At 38.9% G+C, this 19666-nt stretch overlaps 3 protein-coding genes across 3 annotated transcripts; 2 read left to right on the top strand and 1 right to left on the bottom strand.

Annotated features, from left to right (window-relative positions):
- Window positions 1-2471: 2471 nt before the first annotated feature.
- Window positions 2472-7135, bottom strand: LOC102707546 (zinc finger CCCH domain-containing protein 11). The gene is made up of 8 exons (XM_006646393.2): window positions 6784-7135; window positions 6586-6670; window positions 5986-6126; window positions 5798-5886; window positions 4606-4794; window positions 4366-4496; window positions 4179-4281; window positions 2472-2897 (listed from the first exon to the last, which is right to left on the bottom strand). Exons 1-8 carry the CDS (start codon window positions 6958-6960, stop codon window positions 2712-2714), a joined length of 1101 nt encoding a protein of 366 aa, XP_006646456.2. The 5' UTR covers window positions 6961-7135; the 3' UTR covers window positions 2472-2711.
- Window positions 7136-13337: 6202 nt separating this feature from the next.
- On the top strand, window positions 13338-14958 carry LOC102721689 (40S ribosomal protein S23). Its single transcript, XM_006644905.2, has 4 exons — window positions 13338-13440; window positions 14120-14275; window positions 14362-14488; window positions 14564-14958. The coding sequence occupies exons 1-4, from the start codon at window positions 13436-13438 to the stop codon at window positions 14702-14704; spliced, it is 429 nt and encodes a 142-aa protein (XP_006644968.1). The 5' UTR covers window positions 13338-13435; the 3' UTR covers window positions 14705-14958.
- A 1954-nt stretch (window positions 14959-16912) lies between these two features.
- LOC102721406 (nuclear transcription factor Y subunit B-2) lies at window positions 16913-19054 on the top strand. The gene is made up of 7 exons (XM_006644904.2): window positions 16913-17306; window positions 17449-17578; window positions 17696-17701; window positions 18096-18188; window positions 18263-18307; window positions 18436-18496; window positions 18745-19054. The coding sequence occupies exons 1-6, from the start codon at window positions 17107-17109 to the stop codon at window positions 18454-18456; spliced, it is 495 nt and encodes a 164-aa protein (XP_006644967.1). The 5' UTR covers window positions 16913-17106; the 3' UTR covers window positions 18457-18496; window positions 18745-19054.
- The last annotated feature ends 612 nt before the right edge of the window (window positions 19055-19666 follow it).

Genomic DNA, 19666 nt, shown 5'->3' with positions numbered 1-19666 from the left:
GTGGCGGTGGCGGTGGCGGCGCCGCCGCCGGCGGTAATAAGAAAGGCATCGGCAACCCGGCCCCCGTCGCCGGCGCCAAGAAGAAATGACCGGCGAAAGCAAACTGAAGCAGAGTCGGTTCGATACTGACGTGAAATGGCATGCATGTTCCCTTTTTCGGTGCACCAAATTAACAGAGGGGACCCGCATGCAGCTATAGCGTTCGCTGTCTTTGTGTAGCGTGTCGTCGCCGAGGCTTTGGTTTGAGTAACTGTAGTTGTAGAAGTAGAACTTGTCATTAGGCGGATAGTGATCTTCCTGTGTTTGTTGTACGTACGTAAATCGTATATCCTTCCCTGTCATGCACGCAGACCGCATATGTTGGTGTTTCTGATCTAGGACAAAAAGGATGGCGTCGCCTGCACCACTTTTGATCTCGCGGCAGTTCCTCAAACTTGTTTGCACTCCAATCTTTTCGCTTCTGTTTACATTTATACGTTAAAATTTAAATTTTAAATTTTAAATTTAGAGTTAATTTTAGATTTTTTTCACTAAAATTTATTTTTAATCTTAACTTTTAAATCGCTAAGAATACGTATATAAAATTAATTTTTATTTACAATATATTGTTTGTTTTTTCCATTAAAAGCCAAACAATCTATTGAACCATTATGAACTTATTCTTTATACATAAATTATCTTTTGTTAGTGATAAACAACTGATTATACGAATTATCGAAGCCAGGATAAATGTGAGTTGTACCAAGTGCCTTCGGCCTTCCATCGAATGCATCCCATTAACTACATGCTAAAAGTATATTATTTCCGTATAATACTCCATCTGTCCCTAAAAAAATCAACTCTTCAGTTTTTGTGTCGAGCGTTTTATCATCCGTTTTATTTGAAAAATTTTTAAATTTTTTTTAAAAATTAGTCACACATAAAATACTATTAATGTTTTATCATATAATAAAAATAAAATTATTAATCATAAAAGTTTTTTAAATAAGACGAAGAGTTGAACATTATATCTAAAAACCGAAAAGTTGATTTGTTTTGGGACGGAAGGAGTACGTGTTAAGCTAAGGTACATTGTTAACTGAGTGCATTTCACAGAGAGCTGACAGCGACGCCAATTGACTGTTTCGTAGAATTCACCTTCAATCCTTCATCAATGGCAAATTTGTGAAGTCAGACGCATCTCAAGGGCATATCATAAAATTTCTCTTTTGAATATTTTATGGAGACATAAACGGTCCTATTGTTTTGTTGCTTATAAGCACGAGCGAAACCATTTATCAATAATTAAAAAATATGTTTTGGGTAAAAGTTATATATATGTGTTCTTGTTAATCTAAAAGCAAATACTAAAAAATAAACTATTATAAAAAACCTTAAAAATAACTTTGAATTCTAGTCTATAAGCATAAGTGAAAAGGATGGGGTGGGATTTTCTCTCAAAATAATTGGTTTGAAAATATAAAAAAGGTATGCTTACGTTTATTTTTAAAAATTACTCTTATAACATCATAAACTCATTAGATTTTCATATACTTATTCCATTATAAAGTCAAGTTGCATATCAAAAACTATAAAAAATAGTAAAAAGTCAAAATATCTTGACCGACTTAGCAACATGAATGGAAAACTGTCACTATGTTTTAGCGTGGACTATCTACTTAATTATAGGGATAACTGAACCATTTTGAGAAATGAACTTAACAAATAGCTTCGAACAAGTCAACTCACACGAGATGTTTTCGATTGAGGTGTTAGTTCAGATGATCTTCATGCAAAAAAGGAGATCGAGTAGCTAGTATATTTTGTGCCACATTTTTATTGCCATAGTTTAACCTTAGATCACCCATAAACCCAATCTATTAACTCTTAGGGCAGATAATTTTTACTGTACTTTGGATCACCTCAACTCTGTTTCTACGGCCATGTCCACTGTCCAGCGGCATGCGCGTGCAGGAGCAGATGTAATGGGCCATCATATGCTGGGGTCTGGAGAAGAGGTTTAGCGTGCTTCAAATTACAAAATTATTTTTCCAATGTGAAGATTATGTACATGGCAATATAAAGTAAAACTTTAACAACACAAGTTGGCCGAACACTCTGATTCATACTCGACCATTCATAATCAAGCCAGAGGATATGCATGATTCATACTCGACCATTCATAATCAAGCCAGAGGATATGCACATTTAAGACAGCTCTATGTGACTTATCCAAGGACCATTCATATCACGACGGACGCCCTATGTGATTTATCCAAGAAGCCAAGGATGATTCGACAGATGGGTCGGTAGTAACGAACCTCGCAAAGTGGCCAACTAAAAAATATCATGCACAGAACAATGGATCCTAGGGTATTCTGAACCATCTTTGTTAAAGAAGTAAAAGGCAACCTGAGGCACAACTTATGACAATGTTCACACAAAAATTTGCTTATAGTGTGCACAAGGCCAGAAAGAAAGTAGTCATGTTATTCACAAGTAGCAACGAAGCTCCTGCAAAGATAATATAAAGGACAGATGCGGCAAAAATTCAATTGTCATGTCATAACAGCACTGGGCATCATTTCATTAATCATGGATAGATGATCAGTCTGCTAGAAACAAATTACGCTTGCACCTATCCTCCACCTTTTTTGTTTCTAAAGCAAGTAGGCAATTTTGGGCGCAAAAATGGTGTTCCACTTCTCGATGGCCTTCCAGACTGTTACTGCTCAAGATGATGTTCCTTCGCCAGGTTCTCGAATCTGTATGGAAGTTCTTGACAGGCTTGCTTCAAGTTCGTTTAATTCATCAATGTCCAGGTCATCGTCAATATCTATGTCTTCATCATCTGTCTCTTCAGCCTCCTTGCCATTAGAAGTTGATGAACTTGGCCCCTCATCCTGGCTCTTCTTGCTCTGCAACATGGAAATAAAATATATACAACACATCCATCAAATTGCCACAGAGCAGCCTGCACTTATCTACTAATCGTCCACCAAAATCCCTTTCAAGTGGACAATTATTTGGGGAGGGGGTGGGAGGGTGGAAGGAACCAAGGTTGTTACGGTTAGGATCCTAGGTAGGATGGTTTTCCTCTGAGCAATATCGGATCACAGGATCAGGATCTTATGATATTTCTTTTTAAATATCAATTTAATACTTCTACCAATTATATATACATATTTTTTAAAAAAATAAAGTAACAATAATATAATGACAATGAGGTTGTCAGTATCGAAATACGTATCATAGGATCGTACAATCCATATCCTGATCCCCCACTGATTCAGTATCATTCAGCCTAGGTGGTATCATAGGATTGTACAATACTATGATCCGTATCACGGTGCTAAGTTACTGAACGGATGGAACTGAACATGATAAAATGACATGGATAAACACAATGTGTACTTCATGTTTACCGTTCTATCCAGGCATACCTATTCTACTTCAATGCATACGGGTGTTTCAGGCACAAGAAATACATTCATGGAAGAACGAAATCAGTTTGGTATACAATTTAGGTTAATTCTTTTTTGGGAGTTCTCCAATTCATTTAATTTCCCAGGAGGCGGTTGAGAATAGATATACAGTTATCGCCTCCTGCAGGAGTGCCTCAAAAGACCAATTCGTTTTTTTCATAGACTTGATTTAAGATATGTGAAGAACACCAGCCCAACAGTTGTTCTGATAATTTGTTCTTGTTTATAGTATCCTCCTAGGATGGGTGAATTTCTGTTAGTTTAAATCTGCTGCATCCATCCATGGATTACTGTAGCCCACTTAAGTTTCAGGTATGTCACAAGGCTTGACAATAGCATGGAGGTAGGACATGCTAAACTGCACACATATGCAGATTTAGATGTACAGACTAAGGCATACATAGGGAATAATAAAGGAGTACTCCCAAATAATTCTACTCCTTAAAACATTGCACAGCCTTATTTTTTAATAAGGCATTCAAGCACCATGAAACACAAGAACACAAAGACTCTTCACAGAAAGTTGAGCTGCATTTGCCAAAAGTGAGTTATTTATATCACTTTAGAATATTTAAGGCATTCTAAGCAATACCTCCTATATTATTTTAGCGATCTGGGCCTTTTCTGCTCCCTCAAACCACTAGTACGTTCACCATAACATTAATCAAACAATTGGTTTTGAGCAAATATTATAGCACATGAATGAAAATTTACCGGTTCTTCATTAGCCTCTGATTCTTCTTGTCTTTCATATACATCATATGCTTCAGCATCATCAACGAACACACTTGAATCAGCCATGAACAGCTCACGACCACTGGATACGTTAGCAAATAAAGTCACAATAAGTATCTCAAGCCTCAACGGCTCAAAACAATTAACTAATAGGAGTAAAGACTACCTCATGCGATCATTCTTAGCTCTCTCTGCCCTCAAGGCAGCCAGACCAGCTTCTCTTTCTTCTGCCTTCTTCCTTTTCCATTCCATGAATAATTCTGTGGTCATAGGGGTTGTTGTTTTTACCTTTTTACGCTGTTAGATGGACATAGCAACAAAACGTCATAACAGTGAAGAAGTGGAAAGAAGGCAACAAAATTCAATATTCCAGACAAAACAGGTTAACTGTTGATCTTAATTCTACCTGATCTTCAATCTCATCTTCGATAGCGATCTTTTCGCTCTCTTCCTCCAATAAGGCCTTCATTTGGGACTTCAGTACATAGCCAGGTGGAAGTGCATGCCTGTAGTGGCAATCTTTGCCCCCATTTGGGCAAACCCAAAACCACCCGTATTGTTTCTTCTCCACGGCATCAAGAAAGTACTTGCAAACCTACAAGATAAAAGAATTACATAATCAACATCATGTTCGAAGACAATATCTTTCAGCTTGAAAAACAAAAATAGCCTTTATGATTTCACTGCTACAAAAATTCATCTTCCAGGAGAGGGGAAGAGAGAGTGTGTAAAGGAGGCAATAAAGTTACAAATACAACAGATAAAATGTAAAGAAACAAAAAACCGACTATGTAAATCATAGCAGCAACACAAGGAATACAATAAATATAACTTATTTGAACAGATGCAAATGCGCCACAGCATGATCATAGGTTCATAGCTTGTTAGTTTACTATATTTTCAAACTATGGATCATCAAACTTCCCTCGCTGCCAATACATTGGCATTCAATATGTTAGCATTTTGTAAGGAATAAAATAATCAAAATTCATTATTAGACTAGCATCTTAATGACTTATATAACTTATGGGTGAAACTATTACTTTAAAATGACGCTGCATCCCAAATTGCCATGCAGAATTTTAGTAAGCAATGATGTCATGACAGTAGACCTTAACATGAGCTGCAGTCTAGAAAGAGTCCCATCATGCCAAACGGTCGTACCATATCATGTTAACCACTGTTGCAACATGGCGTGCGTGATATGTTAGGTGTTCCTCTAATTGTTCCCGGTGCATTGAGAACTAAAATCAACACAGTTGGCTTGTTAACGATATTATCCAAAAAGACACCCTAATAACTGCTTTATGCAGAATATGTTCACAGAACAAAAAAGTGATGTTAAAAACATGATTGCTTAATGGTCAGATTTGAGTATCCAATTGTCCATGAATTCATCCTGATCACGTAAAAAAGAGTGCAAATATGCTTAGAAGATGTGATGCAAATGGCAAGTGCAAATATAGAGGAAATGCAGCAGCTCCTCGCACAAAAATTAACAAGAAAAGAAAAATACGAAAGCCCTTGATTCATCATGTCACACAATAAGGATGACTTATAATGATTGAATGACTGGTAACATGTTGAGCAGGGCTTACAATATCGGTAGGCTTATTCTGCTGATACTCTGCCCCTTTTGACGCGACGACCTTCTCAAGAGTCTCCTGGTCCCAGTCTTCCATGGTTTCTACTCATGAAAAAGAATGTGAATCTTCAGAGATCAACTGATGAATTATGGGATGATAGTGTAAGAATAGCAAGTAAAACCCATATCAGTGTCTTTTACCTGCATCACGTTTGTCGGTGTAAATATCGATCTTTTCACCCTTTCTTTGGACATTCAGGTCATGTGAGAACTTGCACTTAAAACCTTTTTGGCACTGGCCAACCTTAAAGAATTCACACACTATGGACTTGGGATCAACACCTGCGTAATAAAATGTATAGCATCATCATCTTGACCAACATATGAGTTGCAACATCTTTCAAAAATACCAAGTTCAAGCTGTGCCCATCCTAGCGAAGCTTTGCATCCTAACAATGTACAACTTGAACAAAGTAACCAAACCTTAGCCATATTAGCATCAGTACAGTGGGACACTCTTTCGTACACAAATGCTATTTGCTACATTAGCATCAGTACAGCGAGACGCTATTCCATACACAAATGCTATCCTACCAGACCTTGATACTTGTTGTACAGCGAACAGAGATTATACTTCATATTGGACATAGGCTCCAGTAGAGCATGTAATCTCACTGACTCACATTAACTACATCAGCATAGCAGGTATGCTCAGCGTGCCTAAATCTATTTGCTCCTGCCTAAATCGGGTGACACACATACACAGTAGAGACTAAGTGACAGGAGAGAGGCGACCAATACCAACGGGGACCTTGGGCTGGCTGACGGCGACCTTGAACAGATCATTGAGTTCCTTCTCCCGCGCCTTCTCCTCCTCCTTCTTCTTCTGCTCATCCACATCCAGCAGCAACCAAAACGGAAAAAAAAAGAGCATCAGAAGAGCAAAGCAATCGAAAAAAAGGAGGGTAAGAAGAGCTTCGATCTGAGCGTCCTCCGTGCCTTGGCGGCGGTCTTGGTCGGGTCGGGCTTGGGCTGGACGGCCTGGTGCAGGGACTGGACGTACTTCTGGACGTTCTTGCTCTTGTTCTTGTTCTTGAGCCCGAACGTCTTGTCCTCCACGACCTTCTGCTTCTTGGCGAGGTCCGCCTTCGACGGCGCTGCCTTCTTCGGCGGCATCCTCCCTTCCTGCCTTGCTTTCTCCCTTCGCGCTCGCGCTCGCGCTCTGGCGGGTCGGATTGGGCGGTGGGCGGCGGGCGGCGGGACGGGGAGGGTTTCTTGGGTTTGGAGTTGGGAGGTAGGGGAACGGGGGAGGCTGAGGCGGAGGCGAGACGGAAAGTTCTAGAGATGGTGGTGGACTGGTTTCGTCGAGATGTGGGGGAAACCAGGTTGGATGATGATGCAGTGGGAGTTGGATGGGCCTCCTTTCCGTTTCTTTGGGCCGTGGGCTTTGGCCTGTGGGCGTCCCCTGGTCTGGTAACGAAAAGGCTATTAATTAGCGCGCGCGAACAGACCCGATACGATATATTTTTACTTTATCGTGTATAAAGTTATTTTTATTTTATGTGTATAAAGATTATATGTATCAATTTGTATATATAAATATTTTTATGTATTAATTTTATATCTATATTTTTTGTGTATATATAATACTTGTGTCTTATTTTTTATAGATGAGTTTGTATGTATATGTATATAAATATATATATTTAAGTTTTGTATGCATAAAGTTTATCGGTATAAAGTTTGTAGGTCTAAAGTGTGTGTATATACGTATAATGTATACATATGTATAACGCTCTAATCGCGTGGGTCGCGTGTTAGACCATGGGACATGGGCACAGTTGTACCTCCAAAATGGAGAGTCAAATTTAACTATCTATCGCATGGGCAGATAAACCATGGGACATGGGCACAGTTGTACCTCCAAAATTTTTGGCAAAAAAAATCACTTTATAACATGTGTAGTTATTAGAAGCGTGATTTCCTATGTTTAGTTATGGTACGAGTTAATTATTCAGAGTTATTTTTATGTTTCCCCTGTACGGGTCAGATGGAATCATAGCTCAAAACTTCCGTCGACCTATTGTTTAGTTTTTGCTTATGCTTATAAGCCAAAATTTAAATTTTTAACCTTAAATTTGGAGTTAATTTTACACTATAAAATATGGTTATATGGTACTTGAGGTACTTTATCAAGAATGTTAAAAAAGCTCGTTTTTTCAAGGACCATAAAATTTCTCATTTTCTAAAAGTATTGTAAATGTGTCTTTTTTTTAGCTTTCAACATAAAATGAATATTTTTAATTTTAAAAATAAATATTAATATTTTATTAGCTATTATGGGTCAATGATTCTTATCGAGTATGTACCCCATCTAAGAATTCCTGGGTCCACCACTGATCGATCGACTTTGATTCGGGTTCCTCAATTGCAAAACGAGATACAAGTCTCATCGCTGCTAAAACTGGATTAATTTCTCTCTAAACAGTTTTGATTGTGGTTTAATCTTAGGTGCTGAAAGTGCAATTAGCCCTAAAGCGGGTTCTGGATGATTAATGACAATCATGGGCAAAACATGTGTGCACTAATAAGTTGTGGTTGCAGAGAAGTTTGAGAAGTTTGACTCATGTACGGAATGCGCGAATTTGATTAAAGCGAGAAGTGATCCAAAAGGCGAAAAGCGAACGGAATCGAGACGATCGAAGGCGTTTTTCTTTTTCGCTTTGAGTCGTGGGACAATTTGTGAAAACGTGAAGACCTATTACTCTTGGAGTTTGTGCTCCTAGAAGGATAAGCATCGCCCACGAGCCTCCAAACTTTGTAGATCGTCCGGGATCAAGTTTATGAAGGTTGGTGTTTAACCTCTGCAAGGAAATAGGTAAGTTTTCTAATGGATTATTGTGCTTCTTCATAGAAGGTTACCGGGTAGAGCGGGTTGCAACTTAGGGCTAGGGGAGGCGCCTTTATCTTGACCTTGGTGGTCGATCAAGGGCTTGCTAGCGCCTAGGGGTGAATCCGAAGACACGTGTCGGTCTTGTGGGAGGAAGCCAAGAGGGGGAAAGGATAAAAAGGGATCCTGCCCAGTGGAGCGCCTCAACGGAGAGTAGGATCGAAGGATCTGAACTTCAGGTAAAAATCTCTCGTGATATTCTTTGTGTGTTTCTTGTTTTCTTTGTTTGTGTGATCTTTTCGCATTCATACTTTACACACACACGGCACGTTTTCATAAACTCCACTAAGAAAGGAGGACTTATAAGTCTCTCCTTTAACTGACCGGATGACCCGGAGTTCATAGCCAGATAGTCTGGCTAGAGCTCTCGGCCCAACCCGAGAGCCCCAACCGGACAGTCCAGCCCTACTGACCGCTATGAATGAAGAATTTTTCGAGACACCTATTTACCGCTCCTCTAGGTTGTCTCCATAGGATTTCATGCGACACTTTTATGCTATGTGACGTGTCATCTATATGCCACTTATGCAATTCAATTAATAAAAAAAATAAAACTAAAAATATAGGGGACTCACATGTACTAGTAGGGAAAAAAACAATTGGACCGACATGTAAACCCCTATCTCGTTCCTTCTTCATTCCCTCTACCCTACCACTGGTAAACTTAGATTTCTTTTATCTAAATATAATATTATAAACAATCTATTTAGCCAAATAAAAGTTAGTAGTACTTCGATAAAAACTAAAATGAGATGATCCATCCATTTTAAAATATAGGCGTATCTTGTTTCATTTAATCCAATAGTTTGATCAAATATTATTCTATTCGGATATAATTTTTATGTCACAAAATTGATATTGTTATATTTGTATTTAAACATATTTTTAGATTTTTTGTGTCATATAAATAATATATTAACATAATAATCTTTGATTAAACATTTGTTCTAACGAAACAAAACATACTCATAATTTTGGAGTGAAGGGAGTACAGACTACATATACTCCTACTTCAAAGAAGATAACCACAAACTTAATTTCCGGCAATAACCGTGAAAACTAGTGTTACAGTAAAGGGCTTCGGTGCTTAGCTGCTCATACATGACTATACAAGCAACTTGAATTCTTCGAAAAAGGTAAAAGAAATGTGGTATTAGAAGACAGGGACAGATATAATACACGGTGGGGGCTTAGACCTCTCATAATCAGACTATGTAACCTGTCCCCTGAGCCCACCACGTAGGAAAGAGAAGTTAAGGAACGCCGTGAACCGGTGCCTACTAGGTTGGTTGAGTCTTGCAGGGGAGCATTATAGACCTTATTGCCCTATAGATTTTTTAACCTACCTTTTTTTCCTAGAGCTATTAGCACTAGTTGTTTAGACTATGAGGGGCCTTAAGCCTCCGCTATCCTCTTTAAAACCATGGGAAAAATATAGGAAAAGAAATAATCAAAGTTGTTTTTCTATCAAATTAAACCTTCACTACTCCGTAGTAACTTTGTATAGAGAGAAAAAAACTATATAAAATATTCATCCATCGGGCTCTTCTCCATATTACAGTATTCCACATGTCCACGTGGCAGACCAGTTCCACTGTCCGTAACCCTGACTCTCACAACATACTAGTGCACAACTATAAAAACACAAACAGAGAATATACTAATTTCGATATAATGTTTTTCTAACTATGCATAGGGCATTGTGTTTATTTTATGGATGTATTTTGTGCATATGTAGTAAGTAACTTATAATTACTTAGTATTTTTTTAGTTTTTTATTCCGGGAGTAAATTATGTCTGATCTCACCTTTTTGTCGACATATATTTTTTGAAAATATAGATCAACATCAAGATAACAACTCAAGTATACATAATTTCAGCAAAAAAAACAATATAAAATGTTTTAGTTTTTACACATGTATTTTTGGTTTGCTCTAAAAATGTATTTATTTGTTTTTTGTGCACAAAAGTTTTTTTATTTTACAACTTTTAGTCAAATGTGCAGTATACTCATTTTTAAGGGATACAACCATTTCAAATACCTGAAGATTTAACCAATATGAGCTTAGGGATTGTTATGTCATTAGAGCCGATACAAACCCCTACTCATGTACGTGGAGGAGGGGACAAGTAGAGAAAACTCCAATTTAAGGTTGATAAAAAAATGAGAAAAGTGAGAGAGAAATTAAGGTATGTACATATATTTTTATTTTTTTTCTAACTTATATATATGTGTGTATTCATAGTTTATATAACTATTTATTTTTTGAAAAATCATGACAGGACCATCCACTAAACAATGAGTTAGAGAGGACTAAGATAAAGAAAATATTTGGGCTTGCTGCTAGGTTTTATAAGTGTTGGTGCTAATTATTTTGTAAAATTGGTTAGGATCAAGAGAATAGAGAAGTTGTTTTATTTTTATGCCTCCTAAAGAGAGTCAGTCTTGTGTGGAGTAAGTGGTTAGCTAGCTCTCATTCACTTCAATGTGCAAGAGTACATTAACTCTACTCATCCTTGGTGTCTATTTATAATCCATCATCCAATACATGTTAGGTTAGATTATTCTACAAGTAAGTAGATTATTCTAGATCACATGAACATTTATGAAAATACTATATTTTTCTAGAGATTTCCATATATTTCTACTATTTGTCTATTGTTTCATGAACATTTGAGAGGCTAGAAGTTTTCATACATTTATAGCTATTATTTAATCCTTGCTTCATAATATTAGAGAGGTTTAGCCATGCATGAGATGGTTAAAAGTTTTAAGAAATAAATTAGCTTCTCAACCATGCATGAGTGATCTAGAGGCTTCAAAAGATGCATTATACTCTTGTTATTCATGAGGTATCAAGAAGATGAATTAGCTTCAACAATAAGATGGAGCTGGAGCTAGTACTGGCACGACGACAGTGGCAAGGGTAGCGCTGTTCACGGCGGAGGCAACAACGACGATGCGACGGCAACAGCGGCCGCGATGCTGCTGGTGCTACCGGGGCCGTCGGGGACATGCACAACGACGGTGGCGAGGGCGACATTGTTTGCGGCGGAGACAACGACGACGGTGTGGCGACGACAGTGGCCGCGGCGCTGCTGGTGCTGCCGGGGCCGCCAAGGACGACCACAACGATGGTGGCGAGGGCGCCACTATCGTGCTCGACGGTGTACAACACGCTGCTATCGTGCCTGTTGTACGTATGTGCAGTCCAGCGGTGCGGTGCCGACGCCTACCTCAAGAATGTTGCCGTTGGTGTCGCTGGCGGGCCCTATATCAGTCACGTTACATTAATTGCAGATAAGAAGTACTAAATTTAAGTACATACTTTTTATACATATTATAAGTCCAAAATAAACAATTTACTCAATCATTATAATGCTTAATTATGCATGCAGTTAATGATATTTGAAAAAATAATATATTTAGTAATTGTTGTTCTAAAATATTTTTATAGCCATTTACTATATTTATTGGTACTGGCATTTAGATAATACCCAAAAAACATCCAACGTGAATTTTTTTCTGATCGACAGTGCTCGTATTGTTATATTTATAATTGATTTCTATTTATTTAGTTTTCTAATTAAATTTGATGCATCCAGTGTGAATAAAATTAAATTCTGATAGATACGACTGGTATTGTTCCATTTATGATTACCATTTTTAGTTTCCTAATGAAATTTAATATATATATATATATATATATATATATATATATATATATATATAGTTCCAGATAATATTGTTTTAATCAATAGCGAAAAAATTAAAACATTGACTTTTTTGAAGACAAAAAAAAGAGGTGTCTTTCATGCCAAGGCTAGAATTTATGCATAAAACACATATGTGAGATAAAAAGATAGAAGAAAAGTGGTGTAGCCGAGTTTATGGTTAACATATTATTCCGAGTAAGCTATAGGTAATTCTTGGTTGTAATATTATATCGCTCAAGCTGATTTCATCTTGTTTTGAAGTATATCAATAGAGGGACCCGAACACATGACTATTGATTTATTTATTTCTCTATTTTCCTTTTGGTTTATATTTTGCCGTGTAATGAATATTTAAGACAGATGGCAAACAACTATTACGGTAAGTTAGTAAAATTTTATAGTGAGATATGTAATTATCAAACACCGAATCTTGTGCATATTATCTAATTGGATCACCTATCTAATAAAATAAATTGCTGGCATACACATGTATTCGATTAAATCAAAAGCAGTAAGAAGCAATACTTGACCTGCCTTAGGGCACCTCCAATACAGTGCTAAAGAGAAGTGTTTGTGTATAAAAATCGATATAGTGTTTAGCTTAATCATATTGTTAAGCACCTCACTAAACCCTTTATATTGGATGTGCCCAAAGTATTGTCTCGTTACTAGCGGAGGCGTTCTCAATGGGGGACTCGCCACAAAGAGAAAAACACCAAATAGATATGATTGGTTGATTGCTGGACGGCTTCACTCGCGGGATGTAAAATTCGGTATAGGAGATGGGCCGTTGTTCATCCAGCACGGATCTTGAAGCAGGAAGGCCCATCAGCAAACCCTAGACAGCAACGCCGCCGCAAATAAATAGCGTCTCTCCCCCTCCCCCTATCCCTCTCCTCTAGTGCAGCCGCCGCCGCCGCTCCCAGCCCGCGGTCCCCTCGCCTCCGCCGCCGCCTCGGAGATCTTCCGAACCCTTCCGTCAACATGGGGTAAGCAAGCTCGCCGTCACCCTCTCCCGACTGATTTTATCTGCCTAGGCCTTAGCGATCTGGGATGGTTTAGTCGGCGTAACCTGTAGCTGGGTGCTTGGATATTACCACCTGATTTTCGAATGCGGTGACATACGCCTCAGTTTTTTTGTTTGCGCTCGTACTGTGATTTTGATCAATCTTCGTGTGATGGAACCAAGCTTATTGACGGTCCAGTGCTGATCAGATTATAAACCGTCAGCACTAAACATATTCATAAGCGATATCAATCCGTTGCTGCCGTGTAATAAGAAATTCTTAGATCAAACTACTTGGATCTGGGAGGTTATGCATGGTAGCATATATATATTAGACCTATTAGCGGCCAAATCCCTGTGTGGTTTGTGCCAGGACCATCTCTTTGCGATGGAAAATTTACATATTCTGTTCATGTAACAATACTGTCTTTCTCCAAGAAAAAGACAATACCGCTAATTATGCTTATGCTCAATAGTCTATTCCCGTGGTATATTCATTTAAACTATTCGTTCACGTTAGCCCTTTCTCATTGTGTGCTCTTTCTTCGCTGCAAGCTGTTATATTTCCCTTTTGGATTTTGCTGCTATGTCAACTGTTGTATGGTAAAACCATAATATTGTTTTGATATAGCTGCATTAACCATTATTTCCTGGTAATGCAGGAAGACACGTGGTATGGGAGCTGGGCGCAAGCTCAAGACCCACCGCAGGAACCAGAGATGGGCTGACAAGGCCTACAAGAAGAGCCATTTGGGCAATGAGTGGAAGAAACCCTTTGCTGGGTCATCTCATGCCAAGGGCATTGTTCTGGAGAAGATGTATGTAGAAACTATAAGATTTCTTTGTCACCCTTTGCTTTGTCAGCTTATATGCTAATGTTAGAATTTCGATGGCTCTGTTGCAGTGGTATTGAGGCTAAGCAGCCTAACTCTGCTATCCGTAAGTGTGCCCGTGTGCAGCTTGTGAAGAACGGGAAGAAGATTGCTGCCTTTGTGCCCAATGACGGTTGCCTGAACTTCATCGAGGAAAACGTACGTTCTAAATCCTGTGCTCTCTTAGAATGGTTTGCTTTACTGCCTATACTTATTTCTTTGGCCATTATCCAGGACGAGGTGTTGATTGCTGGATTTGGTCGTAAGGGCCATGCTGTGGGAGATATTCCTGGTGTCCGATTCAAGGTCGTCAAGGTCTCTGGTGTGTCTCTCCTGGCTCTCTTCAAGGAGAAGAAGGAGAAGCCAAGGTCTTAGGCTGCTGTATCTTGGTTGGCAGGCATGGAATAGACAATATGAAGGCTTTAGATGCTTAAGAAGGATGGTTCCTTGCTAAATTTAAAATGCACTTTTTATATAAGATTGTGTTGGTAAAAACCATGTCTCGTCATCAGATTTTGCTTCTGTTAAGGGGAAGTACTATGCTGAGTTTTTATTTGAGCAGGCTATGCTTATGTGTGTTATTTGAGGCTTTTGACCCTTGTCCAGCTATTAGTCCTGTTCAACGTTAATCGCTATGCTTATATGATACCTGGCTATCAGCGTTCCGGTCTGGTGACTAACATGTTTTGAGGCCAAATATGTGGGACTAGAATCTAGACAGCAGTTATATGCTGCATGGATTACGAAAACAAATTCTTACTTGAAATTGTTTGAATATCATACTAATTCCTTTGTGTAAATCAGATTTTTTTTCATGCCATCGAATTTTGATAAATTAGAAACTATCTGAAACCATCATATTGTGCTGGGCTCTGTAAAATTAATCCTGCTAGGGCTTTTACATAAACCTCGAAATAGGATTGCAAACACTGCTTTCAAAATCAGTTGGTTTTTTTATATATAATAAGAAGATTGAAACAAGATCGCCAATGCTGCTTTCAGACAATTAGGAAAAAATAGGGAAAATAATTATAATAAAAAGGATTCCAAATAGTTGCGAGCTACGGTTTTTCTCCGTAGTTGTTGGGAGCATCAATAACTAAGAATCTCCCCAGTCCGGAATCCAGATCAAGCCGCAAGAAATTTCTCGGTCCAGCTCAAATTTGTTCTAAGATAATACTCACTCCGTTATTTTTACGTTTCAGGGCGTTAACTTTTTAACCTATATTTAGTCGTTGATCTTATTAAAAATTATATAGTTATCAATTATTTTGTTATGGTTTGTCTGATTGTTAGTTAAACTTTAAACATAACTAGATTGGAGGGAGTAATCAGATATGTCTAATATACCACTCCCCTGTTTCACAAGTTATTACGAGTTTGTCTGAAATCAAACATCGTTAGATTTAACCAAATTTATAGATAAACGGAGTGATATATATTCTTTTTATTGATCTTAACATCGGCTAAATACAATGGTTATATACGGAATGTATGAAGTATTAAAGAAACAGGAGAAGCATTTGGAGAATTGGAGGGTAACACCTTCGTCTTTTGCTTACGCCTATAAAGCAAAGTTTTAATTTTAAAACTTAAATTTGAACTTAAATTTGATATTTTGTCCATCATACTTTATTTTTCAATATTTTTAAAGATATTTAAAAACACATATATAAAAGTTTTCTTACAAATTATTGTTAAATTATTAATAGATAGTTTCGGTTATGCTTATCTCTATTGCTTAAAAGGAAATCATCTGTACTCTTCCCCACTCCCACGTCACCTAAAAACCATTGCTCGAAAAAAAACCAAGAAAAAATAAAGTGGCTTGTTTTAAAAAGAACATTTTTTCGCTATAAGTATATACGGTACAATATGAATCTATTGCAATACACTAGTATATTAAGGCCCTGTTTAGATGGCAAATTTTTTTGAAGGAAAGGTTACATCAAACGTTTGATCGGATGTTGAAAGGAGTTTTCGAACACGAATAAAAAAACAAATTTCACAGCTCGCCTGAAAACCGCGAGACGAATTTTTAAGCCTAATTAAGCCGTCATTAGCATATGTTGGTTACTGTATAACTTATGGCTAATCATGGACTAATCGGGCACAAAAGATTCGTCTCAAGATTTCTCCCATAAATATGTAATTAGTTTTTAGTTTCATCTATATTTAATACTCCATTTAAATGTTAAAAAATTTGATCCGATACTTTTTTTTTTTAAAAAAAATTAGAAACTAAACGAGCCCTAAGCTGGATACACAAACAACAACGAGGAGACTGAAATACTTAAACCAAGCCAAATAAAGGCCAAACAGCGAGTTCTCCGAGTCCGCCTGTCACTCTGTCAGGAACCTACCCCACCCCAGTCCCCACCCCCCCTCTCGTCTCTGCGTCCGACGAACGGCCCGGATACCCCGGCCGCCCGCATCGCACCGGCCCAGGCCGCCTCTCCCTTCTCCAGCGTCCGATCTACCTATTCCACCCTTCCTCACCGCACCATTCACCAACCGCCGCTTCCTCCCTCCTCCTCTCCCCCGCCCCGTCCCCTCGCCCTCCTCTCTCTCTTCTTCTCCTCCTCCGCGCCTCCCCCGCGCCCGTGCGCGCGCGCGCGCGCGTTTTTTTTTTGTGACGTAAGGTACGGAACCAACGCTGCTCGCCACCTCCCCCGCTCCGGCCTGAGCCCCGTGTGCTCTGGTGGATCTAGGGTTTCTTTCTTCTTTTTTTTTTTTTGGGAGGGGGTGGGTGTGCCGTGCCGCGCTGCGCTGCGGGGATGGCGGACGGCGGGAGCCACGACGAGAGCGGGAGCCCGCCGAGGAGCGGAGGGGTGAGGGAGCAGGACAGGTTCCTGCCCATCGCCAACATCAGCCGGATCATGAAGAAGGCCGTGCCGGCCAACGGCAAGATCGCCAAGGACGCCAAGGAGACCCTGCAGGAGTGCGTCTCGGAGTTCATCTCCTTCGTCACCAGCGAGTGAGTTGACTCGGTACCGTGATCCCCTGCCTTCCTTTTTTTTTTCTTTTCTGTTGGTTTCGATCGGGCTGGTTCCTGTGGTGGGTTTTAGGGTGTGATTTTGCTTGCTTGGTGGTTTGGGCGGCGGGCGGGGATGGGACAGGGCTAGCGACAAATGCCAGAAGGAAAAGCGCAAGACCATCAACGGTGAAGATCTCCTATATGCGATGGGCACGCTTGGTTTCGAGGAGTATGTTGAACCCTTGAGGATCTATTTGCAGAAGTATAGAGAGGTAATGGTGCTCCGCAGTGTAAATGTGAAATCTTTTTGTTGTTGTATATTCATCTGACGTCTCTTCTGTCCTACTGGCAAATTTGCAATACTTGGGGATGTGCTCTGTTAACTGCAGATGGAGGTACCGCATCTAGCATTCTACCCTCCTCAAAATCCTTTTTTTTTAAATATGCTATTGTTTCATGTGAAATTTTATGTGAACGAAAAAATGTTCCAATTTTGTAATCCTGTTATTAGAATAACTCCACAAAAGATGGATATGCAAATATGGCCTTAAATTAGAGATAGTTGGCCCTTAGCAAGAAATGTACCATAGCCTACTCTGAACTGTAAGGCGAAGACCTGAATCATCCTTTCATTCATACACGTTAGAGGAAAACTACTTGCGTCCATTTAGTCTGTCACAGTTCGATTTGCCTGGCAATATATATTTATGCATTGGTAAATACTATTAAGATCTATATTTTTCCATCAAGATATCAAGTTCTAATTGTATCACTACTCGTTCTTGGTAGGGCGATAGTAAGCTAACCTCAAAGGCTGATGGTTCAGTAAAAAAGGATGCAATTGGTCCTCAGAGTGGCGCTAGTAGCTCAAGTGCACAAGGGGTTAGTATCAGTAACTTGTATGGCTTTCTTCTTACTGACGTTTGAAAAAGCTGACATACAGATAATATTTTTAGATGGTTGGAGCTTACACCCAAGGGATGGGTTATATGCAACCTCAGGTAACGTAGCATAGATCTGTCAGCACAATGATATGCTTCATCCTTGAAGATAAACAAGATATAAAATTAATGCACATCTCAACTATTAAATTCTCTAGCTGACACTGTTTATGCCATCACACGTGCAGTACCATAATGGGGACACCTAAAGATGAAGACAAAATTTCAGAAACTGATATACTCTGTGAGGTAAGTCTTTTGTACAGAATTTATAGCCACCCTTAGGTCAATTTTCAGCTAGATGCTTTGTTCATTAACGATTGCGCATTCTGTCTCTTTGAAAATGATTCACCTCTACTCCTGTAATTTTTTTCTGTGCATGTGAACTCTGGAGATTTTGAGCTGCAGATCAGAAAAAAAATCTTCTAGTGCTTTTATACATGTCCTGTGTTTATTTTCTTAGTCCTGATGCTGATGCAATACTCCTTTTGCTGCAGTGATTATCCATCTTTTAAGGAAGTGCCCGCATTAGGGGCATATTTATTAGTAGAAGACTAAAGCACTTGAAGGGTGTCGGTTTAGACGTTGGCTGTGGCTGTGGCGATATTTAACATTTGGCTGTGGCGATTACCAGATGTAAAGTGCTTCATAAGTGGTTTAACGCTTGCTTTTGCCTGTATATTCAGAACAATTTTCACACATTGGCAGTTTTCCAATCTTTTGCATTCCGATACATGTATCATTTCACACAAATCTATTGCAAGTACCCTAGCTTTGAATAATGCTGGTTAACCTATAATTCTGCAATGCTCTTGCCCTTCATGATGTGATGCTTGCCGTACGGTCAAGGGCTTGTGGTCTAGAGGGGGCATTCAATATTTGGTTATTTCAAGATTGTACCAGTATCTCATGTCTTGTGTGCAGAAGAACTGACTCAAGATTGATGCCTTCATTTGGTGCTGGTGCGGTTGCTTGTTACTGCCTTCGTCCCGAATAAGTCCCGAATAAGGTTATTTTTTGTTTTTCCGTGTTCAATGTTTAATCATTCGTCTTATTTAAAAAATTTATATAAAAACTTTAAAAAATTAGTTAGGTATAAAGTACTATTCATGTTTTATCAGAATAAAAATATTAATTATAAAATTTTTTTAAATAAGACCAATGTTCAAACATTGAACACGGAAAAACGGAAAATAATCTTATTTCGGGACGGAGGAGGCAGTAGATCTTGAGCTCTCTTTTAGGACTGCATTTTCCCAGTTTTGTAACCATCAAATCATTCAATAAAAGCTGAAACAGTAACAGTACAAGACTGACGCCGACGGATTTTGCAGGCCATCAAAGTTTGTCCGGAACAGGCTGCAGCTTACATGAGGCCCTTTCTAATTGATATCGTGACTGTGTCTAACGTGAGGCCCA

The sequence above is a fragment of the Oryza brachyantha genome, chromosome 1, assembly GCF_000231095.2.
Source record: "Oryza brachyantha chromosome 1, ObraRS2, whole genome shotgun sequence".
NCBI lineage: Eukaryota > Viridiplantae > Streptophyta > Magnoliopsida > Poales > Poaceae > Oryza > Oryza brachyantha.
Note: the sequence above shows the minus strand (reverse complement) of the source record. Positions and strands in the feature narration are given on the sequence as shown.